At 35.6% G+C, this 20,849-nt stretch overlaps 1 protein-coding gene and 1 long non-coding RNA gene across 3 annotated transcripts; one reads left to right on the plus strand and one right to left on the minus strand.

Annotated features, from left to right (window-relative positions):
* Positions 1–705: 705 nt before the first annotated feature.
* Positions 706–20,606, plus strand: cta (Guanine nucleotide-binding protein subunit alpha cta). 2 transcript variants are annotated; one of them, XM_086826047.1, is made up of 7 exons: positions 706–843; positions 1,040–2,046; positions 18,974–19,112; positions 19,173–19,378; positions 19,465–19,596; positions 19,657–19,796; positions 19,858–20,606. In XM_086826047.1, exons 2-7 carry the CDS (start codon positions 1,666–1,668, stop codon positions 20,216–20,218), a joined length of 1,359 nt encoding a protein of 452 aa, XP_086682173.1. In that variant the 5' UTR covers positions 706–843; positions 1,040–1,665; the 3' UTR covers positions 20,219–20,606. The 2 variants fall into 2 exon arrangements, with proteins under 2 accessions (XP_086682173.1, XP_086682174.1); XM_086826048.1 differs by lacking the exon at positions 706–843 and adding an exon at positions 10,690–11,035 and having other exon boundaries at positions 1,203–2,046.
* On the minus strand, positions 18,188–18,608 carry LOC110188782 (uncharacterized). The gene is made up of 2 exons (XR_015270181.1): positions 18,407–18,608; positions 18,188–18,325 (listed from the first exon to the last, which is right to left on the minus strand). It is a non-coding gene; the product is annotated as an uncharacterized LOC110188782 (long non-coding RNA).
* Positions 20,607–20,849: the final 243 nt, after the last annotated feature.

The raw sequence follows: 20,849 nt of genomic DNA on the forward strand, positions 1-20,849 counted from the left end.
ACTGACTGCGACTTCTACCGAAGCGACGCTCTGCCGACTGCGACTTCTACCGAATCGACCCTCTGCCGACTGCGACTTCTACTACGATGCTCTGCCCACGATACAGTTACGGCGGTAGCCTAAACGGCAGTCGTCTTCAGTACCATGGCCCGGCCGTTGAGAAATTTGTTGATGAAACATCGATGAATTGATGATGAAACATCGATGAATTGATGATGAATTTGTTGATGAATCATCGATTAATTGTTGATGATTTTTTATAGATGACAGCTTAGGACATGCCCATGTTAAAAAAATCAACAGTTTGTATGTCCTGTCATTGATGAAAAATCAACAGCACCCCCTTGACTGTTAATGAAACGTTGATTTTTTGTTGATCACAGGTACTGCAGGGCTGCGAACAGATGTTCACTCATTCACGCACACATACGCACTTGCTTGTTCTTGTGTGTACTCATATTATCAGGTGCATTCTGATTTTAGATATTTACGCTATCAACTTTGTGTAGTTGGAATAAAAAAATTAGCCTCATAGCAAAACGTATGTATGGTTTTAATTCATCTTAATGACTCTATTGTCTTTTGTTTTAAAAAAGTGCGAGCAAAGTGACTTGGCTAATGAATTCAAAAACGATAGACTTACATAAAATATACTTGGTGACAAATTGAACCGATAACAATATACTGATCTAATGGCGCTGTGACAGTAATGCAGTTTTCATTCATAGGAGAGTTCATTAGAACAGTGAAAGAGACAACTATATGGTTTATTTTCCTCGGATTTCTTTTGTAATGCAACTACTGTCACATTGATTAAAATTTAAACAAAAGACTATCAACCTGGTGAGTGGGTCACTTGATTTTTTTTTTTCTTTTGTGAGACGTTAAGTAAGCGCTCGCTTCTGGTGATCCGTGGACATTTTAATTTGATTTCAGAGAATCGGAGAATTTATACGCGCTACGATCTCGAGTTTTCAATTATTCTTTCATCGGAATAAAAATAGCTATTGCTTGTATTAATTTTTTTATCCTATTTTAGTTTGATATCTTATAGGTGTTCAATATCGATTAGCTAACAATGCACTCATGAAGTTTAAAAATTTTGATTCTGTTCAATACTGGATTTTAATGTGACATAACGAATCAAGAAGTAGAAACGAGACGTAAGTAAATATCGATATATACTTATTACTGGACATATTATACTATCGATTTCCAATGATATTGCCAGCTCTATGGGATATGCGAATTTATTTACTAATTTTAATTTTGTCAATTTATGTTTTTGCCTAATTCAGTGAAAATATCGGGTGGTTCTTTTAAAGCTTCTTAGATTTATTCATGATTTCGTGCTGTGGTCGTGTTTGTTATGTTTCTGAACTTTGTTACTGCGATGCAGACATACGACAAAGCTAGTGTATATTATGCGGCAGTGTTTTGGAAATTTCGACATTGCGACAAAAGTCATAAACCGTCTATGCTTTGCAGACCCTAAGTATTGCAAGAGCAAAGAAGGTATTAACGAGAGGAGCAAATACGATTATACATATTACAAAGGGCCTACAGCTGAAGCTTGGTTTACTGTGAATGCGACAGTACAGCTTGTCTCTGTGTCTTTGTGTGTGTGTGTGTCTATAGAAAGTGCGCACGTCAGGCTTGTCAGTAATGTCCAGAAGCAAATTGACCACTTTAGCGCACGGCGAAGGCATAAACATAACCGATATTAACACCAGTGGCAGCGACAATAGAAAAAACAGTGGCAATCGGAGGGGTACCCTGACACATCTTATGGAAGGACATGAAACTCGTGGTGTAACGGGTCCTGGTGAGGGAACTGCGGACGGGTTAATATCAAGTGGAGCGGAAAATTTACGACGCCAAGGTAGTCGGTTGCAGAGTTCCCGTTATGCTTGCCTTAGAAGCTGCGGAAACTTTCTCACATATTTGGTACGACTGCGCAGTACTCCTGATGAACTCGAGCAACGTTTTAAATCTAAAGAGATTGATAAGATCTTGGAGAAGGAAAAACATACGTTTCGACGTCAGGTAAGTCAGGATTATAACATATAAACATATGCAATTTAGCAGACAGTCCCTGAACTAAAGTTAGTTACTGAGCAGTGCTTACATTTAGGAACATCATTAGCGCGATATATGTATGTACGTCCAAGTAAAAGTACAAAACAGAGATAAGACGATTATTATAATCAATCTTTTCGTTAATTGGTATGAAACATTGTTAATCTTTAAAGAGGAACATTATATTAAATATAGTAGATTTTAATCTTATTATTTTGTGTGGCTTTCATATAGTTGGATTATATCCTTAGAACGGGTTTTCATAAAAAAAAACCTACTTTTATGTGGTCTTTGGAATCTTGGCCTATTCTTCCAAGAGGACAGCTTTGACCTAATTTTTATTGGATGCAGCCCTCTTGCGAATAGCTAAACCCCAAATTACCCACAAGTTCTCAATGAAGTTAGGGTCTGGGATTGGGCAGGAGGGTTCACCACATAAGGGCAGGTTCAGATCACCCAGGTCTGCACAAGAGCCTGGCTTTTCATTGTCCTGGTAAAATCGGCAACTCCGCTCTAAGCCTAATTTTTGGATCGTAGGATTAAAATTTGTATTGTATAGCTCTGTCTTCGGTAGTTGCCATTTCGTCTGAGACCAAATGATCAAATTTAGCTATTCGTGAATATTTAGAAAAAACAATGCCACTGTAATTGAGCGTCAAGTACCACGCACATCGCAAAAAATTAATAACTCCGGTAACTTAAGGGGTTACATACAGTTAGAATTAAAAAAAAATAGATTTTTATTTTATTTTATTATCTTAATGTAAATATATTTAAGAATATACACAGAAAGTTTGATTTATTTCCGGTGAATATTTCCTGAGTTATAAGTAAATCTGAAAAGGCATTTCAGAGAGATTTCTATGTAAAGTGTTCCTATTTAAGTACATTCCAAACTTTAAACGTGTTTTTCTTAAATTGGTGTTTTCAAAGTCGGTGACCAACATATCTCGAAAACGGCTAGTCCGATTAGTCTCAAATTTTAACACGACCTTCTTAAATATATTTTTTATAAATTAGTCGAAATTAATCTTTCCAATAAATATTATATTTTTTATAAACAATTTAAGGCGAAAAATAAATTTTTTTGTTTGCGAAACTGCCATTTCGTAAAAAAAAAATATTTTCTTATTCCTTCGATTATTTACTAGATTTGACATTACTCTAACGAAATGTGTTTGGTTTTTTAATTTCGGATGATCCAGTTCTGACATATAGTGGTCACCGCAAAACGTCTTTTTTAAGAGGAGCTTTCGGAGATCAGGTGTAACTCTTTTCCAAAGAAATATTTTTATTAGTTCTAACTTTTATAATACAGTTAAAAGATATTATAGTATGTATATACATTTTTGGATCAATTAGTTAAAAAGTTTCTTCAGAAAACACTCTTGAGACTTTATTTACTTATAGGATGATACTGGATAAAATTTGTTCGGATCAGAAAACTATATTTATCCTATATCTATCATAGTTACATAAAAATAATGTAATTTTAACTAATTCGAACGAATTCCTATAGTTTTCATTGAAAGAATAGAAATGTAGTGTTGTTTTTGCTTATAATTGCAGAAAAATTAATTATAAACACTTTTTAAGATATTCAATTTAATTTTGACATTTGTCTTACCTTAATGACTATATATGATCAATTTTATTGCATTTCTATCAGTTTGCTTTAGTATAAAGGCAGTGTTACAACTTTTTAATTGGCATTTTCATAGAAAATGTTGTGATATTTCACTATATACAAATAAAAAAGTATGAAATTCCCTACAAATCACAATAGGTCTCAAGGTGGGACTAGGTGGGACTCACCTTGTATAGCTTTTCAAAAATAAGCTTTCAATGAAAAGTTACATATTTTTGAAGGCATATTTTAACATGAAATTACAAAGATACCAGATCAACTTGAAACATTTCCTATTACAAAACAAGTACTTTAAATATCACTGATTCAATGTACGAAAAATTTGGTTCAGTTCGGCATGTTTGTTTTCGAGTTTTTGTAATTTTAAAATTATGATTTTTTTTCTCAATTTCACTCTACTCGTTAGCTTGCGTACAAACAGCTGACATTAAAGGCCTCGTCCGCGAGAGTGGCGCCACCTATGTACATTTTGGGTATGCCACGTTGATGGTCACTCTATTTCTAATCCATCGAGATCAAAATCACTTTATTTTGACAACATCTAAAAAATGGGTTTTGATCAAGAAAAGTGGTCGCTGGAGCATAGTAAATCCGATATCGAAAACTACAGAGGGATTGCAGAGCTTACTTTCTGATTTCAGCGCAGCTGTAATCTCAGCATGGCTTTATGAAAAACAGATTAACGTCTACAAACCTTCTTGAATTTTGTGCTGTCATTAGAAATGTTTTCAAATTAAACCAAACGAACGTTATCTTCACCGATTACAGCATAGCCTTGACTCGGTAAGTCACCTACTATTACTAAAGAGACGTATGCTCTTGGGTTTCCCTGTTTTATTGACTAATTGGATTCCAACATATTTATCCAACCGTACTCAACGTGTTGCCTTTAAGCGCTCTCTCTCAAACCGGGTTCTTGCCACTTCTGGCGTTCCTCAGGGGAGCCACCTGGGGCCACTTCACTCAAATGTGATGATGTACGCAGATGACGTCAAAGTATGTTTGCCATTGACGATTTTTCATTCACATAAGCTTCTGCAAACGGACCTCAATAACATGCAATCCTAGTGCGCTAATAATCTCTTTCTCAACAACTCCAAATGCAAATTTATGTCATTTTACCGGAATAATTGCATCCACACCAATTATTCTATACATAGGTGCGAGCGATCTTGAACGCATCTATACGGTTACAGATCTCGGAGTCCTGTTTAACGACACCCTTAATTTTAATGACCACATTGGTCTAATTATTGTTCAACCTACAGGGGTTTTTGCTTTTGTTAAGCGAAGGTTTGTCCTATTCTTGAATACTGTTCGTGTGTATGGTCACCTCAATATGCGAAGTATTAAGACCTTATTCTGTTCCGAAACAATTCCTTTTGTGTTGCTCTACGAGGATTAAGCTGGGACCCACATCGTCGTCTTTCTTCATACGCCGACGGGGTACGACTTTTAAGCCTCCCCACCCTAAAGAATCGTCGAACCTGCCACGGGCAAATTTGCTCCACATACCTAGATGCAAATTAAGACTTTGTCCCTGTAAAGCCTTCTCGTCATTTCGTCCAATAGCCCTTAATATGTGTAAGACGAATCTTGACGAGCATGATCCTTTCCGTGTTCTATGCTCCATGCACAATAATTCATATTTTCTGTCACATGTTGAATTTTCCATCGAAACTAATGTAGGTACTAGGTACTAGACACCTATCCTTGCCTCTGCCCACCTGATGTGAGTCGGAGCACATCGTTAAAAAACATTCGTTTTTGACGCGCAGAGGTAAGGGTATAGTTTAATAGTGGCAGATAGATTGCTTTTTCTTTTTATAAATAAATACTGCATGGCCGGGATCACGAGTTTGAAATAACACAAGCTAAGCATTGGGCCTCATCAATCCTAAAACATAAATTTTAATAGGAATTTCGCAACTGGCGGGGACATCTGCCCTTAACAAACAATTTGTCTTCTTTAGTCGTTAGTCGTAAAATGGCTTAAGAAATGTTAAATTCCCAATTTAACACAAAATCACAAAACAAAAAAAAAAAATAATAATAATAATAATAAATAATAATATATATATATATATATATATGATTTATATATATATATATATATATATATATATATATATATATATATATATGATTTATATATATATATATATATATATGATATATATATATATATATATATATATATAATTTATATAATATATATATATAATTATATATATTAAATATGATTTATATATATATATATATATATATGATTTATATATATATATATATATTGAGCTGGGTCTTTTGTTTGTATCAAAGCGCTGCAAAGTGCTGTGACTGTTTATGTTTACGATAAGTGCTTGGGTAGGATTTCTAAATATCAAGTGCGGTGACGGTTTAGGTTTACGTTAAAGGCTTGGGTAGAATTTCATAAATATCGAGTGCTGTGTAATTAAGTAAGGAGGCTGGGGTGTCGGGAGATGAATATGTCACTATATATATTTCTCAGTGTATTTTCTTTTCTAGCACATTCTGTCGGGCTTGTAACAAATACGCATTCCGACGGTGTCGTTTGTAGTTCTTTTTTGGAAGGCCCAAGCTGCTCCACTTTCCGTTAGATCTCGTGTCCAATCCTGCGGTACAGCAAAAGATGGGTGGCGGTACTTTTAAGAACACTTCAATACTGTACAGCTCTATGTACATGTGCAAATGTGTGTTATTGCTACCACTACAGGCAATTGTAATAAATACAGTATCTATCTTTATATAAATGGTGTCAATTATTGGTGTTATCACATCGGCTAAACAGATTTTGATGGATTTATTTTTCAATTGTTTAAAATTGTCAGGCGAATTTTGTTGTTGCTAAAAACAAAAGATGTTGACAACACACTGCTTACGTATACAGTTACATTAGAGAGCAAAATTAGTTGTCTATACTATTATATAAAGAGGTAATGTAAGTTTGTTTGTATGTATTGAATAGGCTCCGAAAGTACTTGGCAGATTTGAAAAATTCTTTCACTGTTGGAAAGCTACATCATTCCTGAGTGTTATAGGCTATATTTCATTTTAAAAAAAAATAGGCATCCTTACTAAAATTAAGATAACGTAATCCAAGGTGTTAAAAAAATATCAAAAATCTACCTTACATCTACCGCCCTCTACAGGCAGACAAAGCATTTCCTGTCAAACATTCAAAACATATTGAAATAAGGAATTGGAGATACAAATTTTATTTTTTTGTTCAGGTTCAGTAAGAAACGAAGTCATGCCACCCAAGAAGTCGAGTTTGGGTCGTCGTACTCGCAATACAAAAGCAAACAGACGTAAGATTACGAATATGAGTGACGAAGAACGGGCCTCCACAGAGAGAGACGCAATGTTGTTATTGGCCGGATGCATCAGGTCTGCATATACTGTCAGGCTCCTTCGATTGAATCAGACGAAACTTCGGTCAGAGGAATATATCCATTTGCGGGATGCTGTGATGAATGACCGTAATACAACCAACGTTGGAAAGCTCACGATTTTGCCATCCTCATACATAGGTAGTCCACGCCAAATGCATGAATATGCTCAAGATGCCATGGCATATGTTCGTTGCTACGGCCGTCCAGACTTATTTATCACATTCAAATGCAATCCAGCCTGGGACGAGATAGTACAGCTGTTATTTCCTGGACAATCGTATAGGGATAGGCATGACATCACAGCCCGTGTTTTCAGACAAAAGCTCAAGTCACTGATGGATTTTATTGTGAAACATGGAGTTTTTGGATCTGTGCGGTGCTGGATGTATTCAGTAGAATGGCAGAAGAGAGGATTGCCGCATGCGCACATACTGATTTGGCTGCATGATAAAATTACTCCAGACGAAATCGACGATGTTATATGCGCTGAGATTCCATGGGCCGAGGTTGATACGGATTTGCATGAAGTTGTCATCAAGAACATGATCCATGGCCCATGTGGTACCCTCAACCCATGTTCACCATGCATGGTAGACGGGAAGTGTTTCAAGGGATATCCTCGAGCATTTACAGCCAACACCGTAAAAGGGGACGATGGATATCCTCTGTATAGGAGACGGTCAACTGAAGATGGAGGGACTTCGGCAAATTTAAACATGAGAATTGGTGATATTGAGGTAGACAATCGTTGGGTGGTTCCATACTCAACACTATTGTCAAAATCATACAAGCGCACATCAACGTAGAATATTGCAATTCCGTGAAATCGATTAAATATATCTGCAAGTACGTGAATAAAGGCAGCGATATGGCAGCTTTTGGTGTTCAGGCAGTAAATGGTGACAACAATGCAGTACGAGTTCTCGATGAAATATCTCAATACCAGGCTGGAAGATACATAAGCAGCAACGAGGCTGCATGGAGAATTTTTTCATTCCACATTCATGAACGCTATCCAGCTTTAGTTCACTTGGCAGTCCATTAGGAGAATGGTCAACGTGTCTATTTCACAGAAAGAAATGTGCAAGAAAGAGTCCTGAATCCGCCAGCGACAACTCTGACTGCCTTCTTCACCTTATGCCAGGAAGATGATTTTGCCAGAACCTTGATGTATTCAGAAGTGCCCTCTTAACCATAATATGCCCAGCAGGTGGTCAACTAGCTCATATACCGAGGATACCGATGATCCAAAATGATATGACAGTCCCATTTAAACGGCTTAAATTTCCGGTAAAAACATCTTTCGCATTAACAATTAACAAGTCACAAGGCAAAACCTTCGAATTAGTATGGATTGATCTGCGAAAGAAATGTTTTAATCATGGTCAACTGTATGTTGGTCTATCGCGAGTCGGAGCCAATGAAAATCAATTTATTTTGCTGCCACAAAATAAAACATCAAATATTGTTTACAGAGAAGCTCTAACAAAATAAATGTATTTTCTTTTAGGGTTATGACCTCAATAATTGAAAAAAAAAAAAATTAATAAAGGATGAATATGTGTCATATTATTATTATTATTATGAATGTGTTAAAATTGACAAATCTAAATGTAATGTTTAATGCCGTGCGAAGCCGGGACGGGCTGCTAGTGTTTTATACAACTTTTAGTTTGTTATAAAATTTTTTTTTAATTGCATTTATAACAGTTTTTAATTAAAAGCTTTCGCAAGCCCTCATGATTTCGGGCAACACTATTAAAATTAAAACGAGGAAGCAAACTTCGGTACGCCTTGCAGATTGCAATTCGATCATTAATAACTAATATAATATAAATTATATATGGAAATTATATATGACCTGATTAATGATTTTTTGCTATATAAAATATTTCTAGGACTTTTTTTTTTTGAAAGAGCATGCCACGTATAACTGCCACGTGAAAAACATGGTGTGCTGGGATTACAAACAATACGTATAAATTTAATGGGGATATCTGTGGGTATAAAATAAATTCGTGGTAATAATATAATTTGACCTAGAAACTTTCCATTTAAAATACTGGCTTTGATATCGTTTTTCATTAATTTTTGAACGTCTACTCGTGTACCATTGCACTGCTGTGGTAATTGCAGCTGTATTTTTCCAACATAAAGCCACAATGCTAATGACTTAAGGCAAGCGTTGATCTCATTAGCATATGTTGATCGTGGATTGACGGGAGTGTTTGTCTGAAGCCACCTGAAAGGACTATAAAAGTGCCGCCAAATAGTTCTCTGTTGTTTTTAATATCCTTTAATGTCCCGGCCAACGCCTCAAAATAATGTTGATATGCCACAGTACATTCATCACGAATTATAATTTTTTACTGTTTTAGCACTTTAGCCATGGGCGATTGTTTTTTATGTTGCACACGTCAAGGGTTTTTTTTTTTAATATTCAGTAGCAGCTTAAAAGTTGTTCTGCCTCCATCTAATAAAGTTCCCGCAATACTTGATGATGCAACGGCCAATACGATACCATTATTTCATCTTAGGATTAATTTGCCAGATCCTTAATTAGGATTTTTTGCCAGATCTTCCTGGTGCATCCAAAAAGAAGAACCCACCTCATCCTGCTAAAAATGAGTTCATAATGCAGCCCTAAACGATTCTTTATTCCTTATTCATAGTGTTTAGTTCACTATGTGTTTCAGCGTTTCTTAAATCGGATGCACTTCGATTTAGCGAATTTAAATCGAAGTAAGTAAGTTGGCAATAATAATGCAAAGATTCTCAAGAGCAATTAATGCTTTGCACTTTTTATGGTGTTGGTGTAATATAAATCAGTCGGGGGTTGCATACTTGTAGACAACACTTTAGTGAAAAATAAACGAATTGGTTTTGGTATACAGATCAATGCTGCTTCAGCAGATATACATTTTCACTCGTTGACATCCAGTAGGCCGAGTACAAGCTAAGAGTCTTTATACATTGGATTCTGTTGCCCATTTACTTTACGTATATCTTGAAATGACAATGAGCCAGTAACTTGGATTTCCTTGATTGACTAAAATTGTTTTCACTGATCATTTTTAAAACTGAACTTTTTTATCACCATTTCCAACATCGAAAGATGCCTGGGGGGGGGGCTTTAAGGGGTATAATAGATAATAGTAGTATTAGCATAAATAAATAAACAATTTCATAAAAAAAGCTGCTTTGGAGGGTATGGTAACTAACACTGTGACACGAAATTTATATATATATAATAATTAAAAGTAAACATTGAAAATTACAAACTAAATTATACTATTAACAGCAAATTATATTTTTTTAATAAAAAAAAAAATACATATATATATATATATATATATATATATATGGGTCATCCTACAATATCTACGAATTGTTGATGACTATTTGATTAACGGTACTGCAGGGTTCTGTTAAAAAACAACGAAGTAATGGTTTATATTTATGTTCAAAGTTTATGTATCATATAGTCGTCTGATTTTCATTAAATTATAACCGAAATTCTGAAATAATAAATATAATATTTCCTTAAAGGGGTGAAAATAATTTGAAGAACTTGTCAAAAGACAAGTGCCACCTACGTGAAAAAGTGAAATTAATAAGTCGACGTAAAAACGATGAAAAACTAAAAGAAAGTGTGAGTTTTTGAATTGTAAACTTAAGAATAACGACGACGCTACGATCTGCAGCCATACAGGAGAGAAGACGTGGAAAACTACGACGAATACGAGTGTGAGAACGACGACTTCCAAAGAGTGATACTTATTTCACTTTAATATTTCTTAAGTTTCAAACTTGTTTTCACTCTGTACGAAGCAACACATAGCAGCAAAAGAAGACAACGAGCGCAGTGTTGCCAACTCTTCAGGTCATGAAAAAGGTAAACCACCCCTTGAAAAAAGCTAGAAATAGGTAGATTTTAATGATAGCTAAAAAATAACACTAGAGTAGTGAAACAATATTTTTTATTAATTATTTAAGTATTTTTGCCTACATATCAAGTTCTTCAATAATCTCTTCTCCAGCTGAATATGAATTTTTTGATATTTTTATATCGATAAGTTTAGGAGAAATTGAATAATTATAAAAATATATGTACTTTGAGACAATATTTAAAAATAATTACGCATTCTTTGTACGGATATTTATATGAGCATTTTTTCGGCAAATCGAAGCTCAAAAATCTCATACCTAAGACAAAACTCCATTAAATTCGATACGGAAATCAGTTATGTGCTAGTTTTTAATCTATATATATATAAATGCTCTGTTTGTCTACTTCCTTTATAGACTTGAAAAGTTCTGAACCGTTTAAGTCCAAATTTTGACACAACATGCGTTGAGGTTCCAGCTCGGTTATTGTCTACTTTTAATGTTGATAGCTTATCTGCGTTTGCGAATATATCAGTTTTTTTCGCGTTTCCCCGTGCCCCGACTGCTGCGCCCTCTACAGGCAGCCAGCTGAATCGAAGCATTTCCTGTCAAACATTCAAAACATATTGTAAGAAGAAATTGGAGATTAAAATTTTATTTTTTTGTTCAGGTTCAGTAAGAAACGAAGTCATGCCACCCAAGAAGTCGAGTTTGGGTCGTCGTACTCGCAATACAGAAGCAAAAACACGTAAGATTACGAATATGACTGACGAAGAACGGGCCTCCATCCGAGAGACTGAGCGGCTGAGAGCAATGCAGATGCACAACGCGGAATCAGCAGAAAGACGATCAGATAGGCTTGAGAGAAAACGATTGAGAGTTAGGCAGTCGCGTTCTGCAGCAATCGATTTGATTCATTCTCAAAATAATGAACGCGACAGGGCAAGGGTAGCTGAAGCTTGGATGCTCCAGGAGGAACGGGGAAAACATTCCTCATTACATTGATTCTGGCTACGGTTCGATTTAACAAAGACATAGCTTTAGATCTTGCTTCATCTGGAATCGCTGCGACATTGTTAGCTGGTGGGAGGACTGCTCATTCAGCGCTGAAGTTGCCGTTGAACATACAAATCATCGAGACTCCTACGTGCAACATTTCCAGAGCATCTGGCATGGGAGAAGTATTGCAAAGATGTAAACTCATTGTTTGGGATGAATGCACGATGGCACACAAAAAATCGCTGGAGGCTCTCGATCGATAATTGCGGGAATTGCGTGGAGCTGTCCAACCATTTGGGAATGCGTTAATATTGCTCGCAGGGGATTTCAGGCAAAAGTTGCCTGTGATTTCACGATCGACACCAGCTGACGAGATAAGTGCTTGCCTGAAATATTCTATATTGTGGCAAAATGTACGAATATTACAGTTGAAGACGAATATGCGTGTCCAGTTACAGAACGATGACTCAGCCAACTTATTCTCACGACAGTTACTGGACATAGGGAACGGAAAGCTGCCAGTCAATGAGACGTCGAGAAAAATAGTATTGCCTGAGAATTTCTGTAATTTAGTTACATCGAAGGAAGGACTTATCCAAAAAGTGTTCCCCGATATCCGAATAAATTATAGAAATCACGATTGGCTCAGTGGACGTGCGATTCTCGCTGCCAAGAACAAAGATGTCTACCAGCTCAATCATGTAATCCAATCCAGCATAGAAACTGACGAAATTACATATAAGTCGATAGATACCGTTGTGGAGGCAGAGGAAACAGTTAATTACCCTACGGAATTTCTAAACTCACTTGATCTGCCTGGAATGCCACCACACATATTGAAATTAAAAATAGGTGTGCTGATTATCATGCTCCGGAATATAAATCAGCCGAAACTCTGCAACGGTACGCGACTCGCAGTCAAGAAATTGATGAACAACGTAGTAGAAGCCACGAACATAACTGGTCCTTTCAAAGGTGAAGATGTCCTTATTCCTAGGATTCCTCTGATCTCGACTGATACACCGTTCCAGTTCAAGAGATTGCAGTTTCCCATTCGTTTGGCGTTCGCAATGACCATTAATAAAGCTCAAGGTCAATCTCTGGAGTTGTGTGGTCTATATTTGGATGCAGATTGTTTTTCACACGGACAATTATATGTTGCGTGTTCCCATGTCGGAAAACCAGATAGTCTTTATATTTACGCGGAGAATGGAGAAACGAAGAATATTGCATACCCACAAGTATTACAGAATTAAATGAATTTGAAAATTATTTATTTTTGTTTGACTTATTTCTTATGCGTGCAACCACAATATGCCACAGAGAAACGTGGCAGGGTACAGCTAGTAGTTTAATAAATCTACATAGTCAAAAATTTTTGTCTCTCCTATATGCTCAGAAAGATTCCCTTTTTCTTGCTGATCAATAATATATATGACTTATAGGGTCGGAAACGACTCCTTCACTGCATTTATACCCTGCAAGGGTATAAATATTCGCATTCTTTGGGTCGTTTTTGTATGACGATTTTACTACAACCAACAGTTTTAAAAACTCACAACTTAGACAAAAATACATTAATTTCGATTCCGAAAACTGTTCAGTGCTAGTTTTTAATGGGTTAACAAATCTGCATACTCAAATTGAAATTTTAAAATATTTCAATTTATGTAAATTTTTCAAGATGTTAAATGGTTTTTTAACAATAAAATTTGAAAAAAAAAATATCAAAAATGTTGTTTAAGACAATAAAATACTTTGGGATTAAGCATTTAAACAAAAGACTCGCCACGCAAAAACAAAAACAACGCCTCAGCTCAAAATTGTTAAAAATTAAATTATAAAAACAAAATGTTCTACTCGTTTTATTACAAGAGAAAACTTAAAGCCCCATACATCATCTAAGGGTTAATCAATACATTCTATTGTTGTCTTGCTCGCACTTACTAGGTTGAGCCCCTCTCACTCGCACTCATTACTATGATTGAAGAGGTACCAGATTTTTTTTCGGTGGCTTCAATTATGTATTGGGATGATCTCCAAAAATTAATTTTTGCGAAACGGTCTCTCAAATACCTTGCCAAAATGTTTATTATGAGTGAGCGCGGTATTAAATCCTGGGAAATGTTGAAATTTACATAAAAAGTTGTCTGAGGGAAAAATTAAAAACAATAAGGGCGTACAGGAATAGGATGGTATAAACGATTTGAGCGTCAATAAATCTATTCTGTACAATGCAAAACACATGAAACATCTCAAAGCAAAGTCAAAAAGTTACGAGAAAATTCGGTGAAAGTACGGAAAACCTAAAAATCAGGACAAAAAGTTTAAATATTTAAGACGTTTCCGTTCCAATGAAACTGAATTGCTTTTATTTTGCGCTAATAGCAGCAACGCTCGAAAGTGTTTTAATTGTATCAATTATGGTCATATTTCGAAAAATTGCACAGTTGACGAAATCGAGCAATACGCGTAAAGTTACCGAAGAGAAATTTTCGATGGGCAATGAAATTTCTATGAAGCAAAAGAAGTATACGTATAAGTATAAGTAATACAACGTCATGAGCAACATGGGTAAACTTAAATAAGCCAAAGCTAACTGCTGTAAACATTGTTCTTGTTGGGTTTGGAAATCAAAACAGGGTGGAACCATTCGGTTCATTTAAAGATGAGTTTGATGTTGACGGTCACATGTTTCAAGAAAACTTTTTGATAGTTTCATCTGATTTTTTAGACGCACAAGTTGTGTTTGTTGCAGAATTTTGTTATAATGCCGAAATTCAAATAAATCGCGACGGAGTAAAAATAAAAAATAAAAAAAGTCACGAATCTAAAGTCGAAATAACATATATATTCAGCAAGCTTGATCTCAAAAACGGGTTCTTTTATATAACCCTTGAGAAGGATAGTCGAAAGTTTACATCCTTCGTTACCCACAATGTCCAGTGCTAGTTCCTAAAAGTTCCATTTGGACTCACGAATTCTCCAGGTGTATTCAAAGACACGTAAACGCAATCTTCCGAAACTTGACTCATTCTGGTATTGCGATATGTCGATGATATTTTAGTTCCTGTTGCAAATGAAGAACAAGCCATATCCAACCTTAAAACAGTTATTCGATGTGAAGAATTTGGCTTGATGGTAAATCTAAAAAAAAAATTTTTCTGAAGGAAAAATTTGAATTTTTAGGACACGCTATCGAAGACCAAAAGATTAGTATCTCCGACGAAAAGCCCAAAGCCTGATGAAATTCCCGTACCGATAAACTAGAAACAACTACAGAGCTTCCTAGGCTTAGTTGGATATTTTCGGAAGTTTATTCTTTTCGATCATTGCAAAGCCTCTTACTGATCTTTTAAAGCACGACGCCAAGTTTGTCTTTACTGATAGAGAGATAAGTGCTTTCAATACGCGTAAGAATTTGATAACCCAAAAGCCTGTGCTCAAGATTTTTTATCCAAAATACGAAGCGAAGCTGAATACATATGCGTCGATTGATGGTTTCAGAGCAGTTTTACTACAAAAGTCTCCTCTGGTACCTCTTCAATCATAGCAATGAGTGCGAGTGAGAAAGGCTCAACCTAGTAAATGCAAGCGGGACAACAATAGAATGTTTTGATTAACCCTTAGATTATGTATGGGACAAAAAATGTCTTTTTAAAATAAAACGAGTAGTACATTTTTTCTACATTGTAATTTATAACAATTTTGAGGTGCAAATGAGGCATTATATTTCTTTTCGTGTTGCGAGCAAACCCCAAGCGCTTTGACTCCCGAAGAGACTACCCTCGTAAATGTATCATGGTCAGATCCATTCAGTCTACTATATGAGTAATAAAACAACAGACGCCTACCGAAATTTTTAAAGCTATGAGAAAGATTTTGGCAGTGGTTGAATTCATCCGAAAATTCAGAGTTTATATCCTAGGAATGCACTTCAAATTAGTTCGCGATTGCAACACTACGATGGAGAAGAGAGCAGTAAGCAGTGTAAGCAGATACCCTGTTATGATGATCTCCGTTGAAACTTTGCACAGCCAATTAAAACATATTCAGTCCAGCACGAGAAACGAAAGCTATTATTGGTGTCCTGAAAGAGAAGCCGAACCACACTAATTTCTTTATGAATTCTGGTCTCCTTTGTAAGCTAGTTGACGACGACGAGGTGATAGTTGTGCCACCAGCATTTCAACGCGAAATTAAATTCAAACGTTTCACATCGATTTCTTAGGTCCGCTCGAATCTACTCATAAGGCGTATAAGCTCATTCTTGCTGTCATTGATGGATTTACCAAATTCTGTTACCAAATTGGCTGTATTCAACAAAAACAATATCTTCAGAAGACGTCATGGCCAGATTGGATGCACAAAGCGCAATTTTTGGGAATCCTGACCAAATCATAGCCGATCGTGGTACTGCCTTCAGATCTGAGGATTTTAAGCAGTATTGTACCAACAAAACATCAAACTTCACGCAGTGACAATTGGCCTTCTAGGACTAAACTGCCAAGTGGAACGTCTTAACACTAAAATTATTTGTCCTGTCCAAGTTATCCTAAGACGATCCAAGCAAATGGTACAAATTTGTAAGCGTTTTTCAGCAGACTATTAATATGACTTACTCTAGGAGTACACACACGACGCCATTTGAACGACTATAGGCCTAAAGATGCGCCCAAAAACTGACGTGCATGTACATTGTTCATCAAGAGTTGATCTATATGTTTTCAGCAAATTCTAGTTAAACAGGGCGAGAAGAAGCACACGTATAACCAAAGACAAAGACCTGCAGCAAAATACAAAGTCTGCGATCTTGTTGCAAAAAGCGTACTCAACTTGGCGGTGGACTTGAGTTAAAGCCTAAGTTTATCGAATTACCAAGGTGAATCAGAAAGATATATATGACGTTAAAAAAATATATATTGTATCTGCTGATGGGCCGAGATACTCTACCGTGGTATTATATAGCCACAATGATGACAATATATTCTGAACGAATGATTAAAAGAAAGGCCGAGTTGTGGGAAAGGGGCTGGCATCTTCAATCAGTCTAACCCACCACACTCCAGATGGAGAAGACCGCTAAAGGTCAAGAGGATGTTTTCGCGACGAGAGACGACGATGAGAAAACGTGCGACGGCTGAAACCACCATTAACTAAAGAAAACGACGCGATCAAAACCCAACTAAAACTACGTGTATTTATGAACTATATTCACGTTATACTAATCTAATATACTGAATGCATAATATCATTAAATACTATAATAAAACTTAAAACTAGTGTGACTTTTTATTTTAAAAGAAAACCAATTCGACCCAACAAAGGTATGACTTTGCCAAAAACAACAAAAATAACTTTGTCAAAAGGCAAGTAGCAGCTGTGGTTACGATCGTTTCATTGGCGCTATCAAAATTTGCCCAACATTTCTGTAATCCCCTGCGTTTCCTCGTGGAACTTGTATCCGATTTTAGTGAAATCGGTATTTTTGTCAGTGATTAGGCCTGCAGAGATTGCTCTGGCTAATTTGTCTGTTTTTTCGCTCCCTCGGATGTTGGTTGTGATCCGGTACCCAGGTAACTTGTACATCATTATTCTCAGCAAGGCTATTAAACGCCTTCTTCGTTTCTGCTAGTACTCGGGACTTGGTTTTTACTTTTTACCTCTCTCCCTGATATAGTCTCTCTCTTGTAATAATTTCTCCACTCTCGCCAGGAATTTGGGGTGACAGCAAAATGTTCTATAACAACCCTTCAGTACCATTCCCTTAGGATTCAGGTCTGAATCAGGTTGGAATAGACAGGACTCCATCCTGAATCATTAGGGAGCTTTCATAAAAGCCATCCAGGCGTTAGCAAACCTGAATTCGGACTACCCGAGGAATTTTCAGGGAATCATAAAGGAATCCTGCCAGGAATTTGTCGTGAATTTCGGCACGATTTCCCCCCTGAATCAGAAGGGATTCTGAACAGAATCATCCAGGAATTTGGGACGGAATCAGGCAGTAATCGTAGGGGAATTCAGAGTAGAATCAGGTAGGACTCTCAAAGGAGTCACCAAAGAATCGTAGTGGAATTTAGAGTAGAATCAGATTGGAATCCCAAGAAAACGTGTAGAAGATCCCTGTAACCCCCCGCCTCATAGTAAATATCTGACGCAATTTATAATACATTTTTTTATTAATTTAAAAAACTTTATAATTTGTTCAATAATTACAACAATTTTTCTTAGCATAACTTCTTGCATTTCCCCTAAACGTTTGTTACGTGTCTTTCCTTCCGGCTGTTGCCTCGTCAATCTGTTAGTAAAATACATATGATATTCATATACATATGTATGTTAGAATCAAATGGACAATATTTTCCATAAATATACACACCAATTAAGAAGAAAACAAATACTGAATATATAATGGACTTCCGTTCACATCGTCTAGGTTAAAAAAGAGTCCAGGTTTAAAAGTTTTTATTAACTGAATACAAATAAGTACAATATAACACTAACAATATTTAATAAATTACATTGCAAAACACTTGTGAATACTTCAGCTTCCATTAGAGCTGTGAAAAAATCGATTTCACTGACGAGACTATCGATTCTTTTTTTTTGTTAAATAATATTTTTCATCATCTCAATCTAATTTCGGAACCACTGCTCCGAATCCCTTTAAAAACAACAATTAATTGTTTGGCAGTATCCGAACACAGATAGAATTTTCATTGCCTACTTTGTTTCGGAGTTCTCTTACCGAAACCCATGAGATTTGTTTTTGTTTTTATAACATGACACCAGGAATCGGGCAGGAAAGGAATTTTGGTACTGAAGGGTACATGTATATCTAGTGAATTCGAATCGTTGTAGGCTTAGTGGGAGTGGAAAATTGAACTATACTAATAATAACGGAAAAAATGTTATATTTTTAATCTTAACATACATTTGGCTATAGGTTAAACTGCTCCTCCTAGGCGCTGGAGAATCGGGAAAGTCGACTTTTCTCAAACAAATGCGTATCATTCATGGGATAAATTTTGAACCCGAATTGCTACGTGAATATCAGCATGTGATTTACCAAAATGTTATTAGGGGTGAGTCCGAAATTTGTTAAACTAAAATCTGTTACCTAACTAACCTTTTTTACGTTGAAGGTATGCAAGTGTTGCTGGACGCTCGGGAAAAGCTGGACATCCCATGGGGAAGCGACGGCCGCGAGGCGGATGCTAAAGAAGCTAAATTAATGGAATGCTATTCAATAGAGACACCTAGATTTATGGAGTACGCTCCATTAATACATCGCCTATGGCAGGATCGAGGCATTAGAAGAGCGTATGAGAGACGACGTGAATTTCAAATTGTAAGCCTTTTTTGGTGGACAGAAAATTAAGATTTTCACTTTAATTTATGAATTTAATTATTTATGTAATTTATGTAATTTTTCAGTGCGATTCTGTTAGCTATTTTCTAGACGACATTGAACGACTGGCCAACCCAGAATATGAACCCTCGCACAAAGATATTTTACACTGTCGCAAAGCAACTAAAGGTGTTTATGAATTTAGTGTGAAAATACAGGTGGCTTAATAGACTCACTTATAATCTAAAGTTGATTCTAAAAACAACTTGTAATTGCAGAACATTCCATTTGTATTTGTTGATGTTGGTGGACAGCGAACTCAACGTCAAAAGTGGACAAGATGTTTTGATACTTCTGTGACGTCGATTATATTTCTGGTATCTAGTTCAGAGTTTGATCAGGTGCTTGCGGAAGACAGGTAAAATTGTACACAACTATAATCGTTTAAGGTGGCTAAACCGCACTTATTTCAATTACAGAAGAACAAATCGTTTAGATGAATCTAAGAATATATTTGATACCATTGTCAACAACAACACATTTAAGGGAATTTCAATTATATTATTTTTGAACAAGACCGATTTGCTGGAGCAGAAAGTTGGTAATCCTGAGACTGATATTCGCTGGTATTATCCACAGTTTAATGGAAATCCTCACTCTCTTATGGATGTCCAAAACTTCATATTACAAATGTTTATGAACGTTCGCCGAAGGAGCAGCCCCAGTAGGATCTACCATCATTTTACCACTGCCATTAATACGCGCAATATTAATATTGTTTTCAATTCTGTTAAGGATACAATATTACAGCGTAATTTAAACGCTCTTATGTTGCAGTAGCAATATTTATAGAATTTTAAAAAACGTGTTATATAAATACAAGCAAATAGAACAATATTTTTCATACCGGTTCTAACGTCTGTAATATATTTTATAATCATACTGGGGATCCAAATTGTTGATATCTTTTTAAAGATGGTTAAATTATTTAGTAGTTGAGTTGAATAAAATTATATTACTACTATATATATTTAAGTAAGTTTGTATTTTATTTATAATGAACAACTGTATATATATGTACATATGTATATTGCTGGAAGAAAAAAATAGACCCAATTGGAATATTGGAGTTTAGATCTAAAAATTTAGTTTTAAGAAATCATTTTATGAAAAATTTGTACTGAATTTTTTTCTAATCAAATAAATTTATATCCAATTTATGCAGAAAGCTGGTATTTAGCTTGAAATTTAAGAGAAAGAAACATAGCAAGGCATTGCTGTAAATTAAATTAAACATTTTTATATGTTTATTATTTGTTGGGGCATTATATATATTGTTGTGTACCATTTGGTAATTTTTCTAATTATTACTAAAACAACGTACAAGATTTTTGCATATATAATTTTTAAAATTCAATTAAATTTAAGATTAAAACAATTTATGTGTAAATACACGACACCTTACATTCAT

This window comes from Drosophila serrata, unplaced genomic scaffold (genome assembly GCF_035046125.1).
Source record: "Drosophila serrata isolate PLE 108 unplaced genomic scaffold, ASM3504612v1 contig_125, whole genome shotgun sequence".
Taxonomy (NCBI): domain Eukaryota; kingdom Metazoa; phylum Arthropoda; class Insecta; order Diptera; family Drosophilidae; genus Drosophila; species Drosophila serrata.

Coding starts and splice junctions, on each gene's coding strand:
- cta (XM_086826047.1), top strand. CDS start 1,666: ATGTCCAGAAGCAAATTGACCACTTTAGCGCACGGCGAAGGCATAAAC. Junction 19,379..19,464: donor GACGACGTGAATTTCAAATT/GTAAGCCTTTTT, acceptor GTAATTTTTCAG/TGCGATTCTGTTAGCTATTT. Junction 19,597..19,656: donor AATTTAGTGTGAAAATACAG/GTGGCTTAATAG, acceptor TTGTAATTGCAG/AACATTCCATTTGTATTTGT.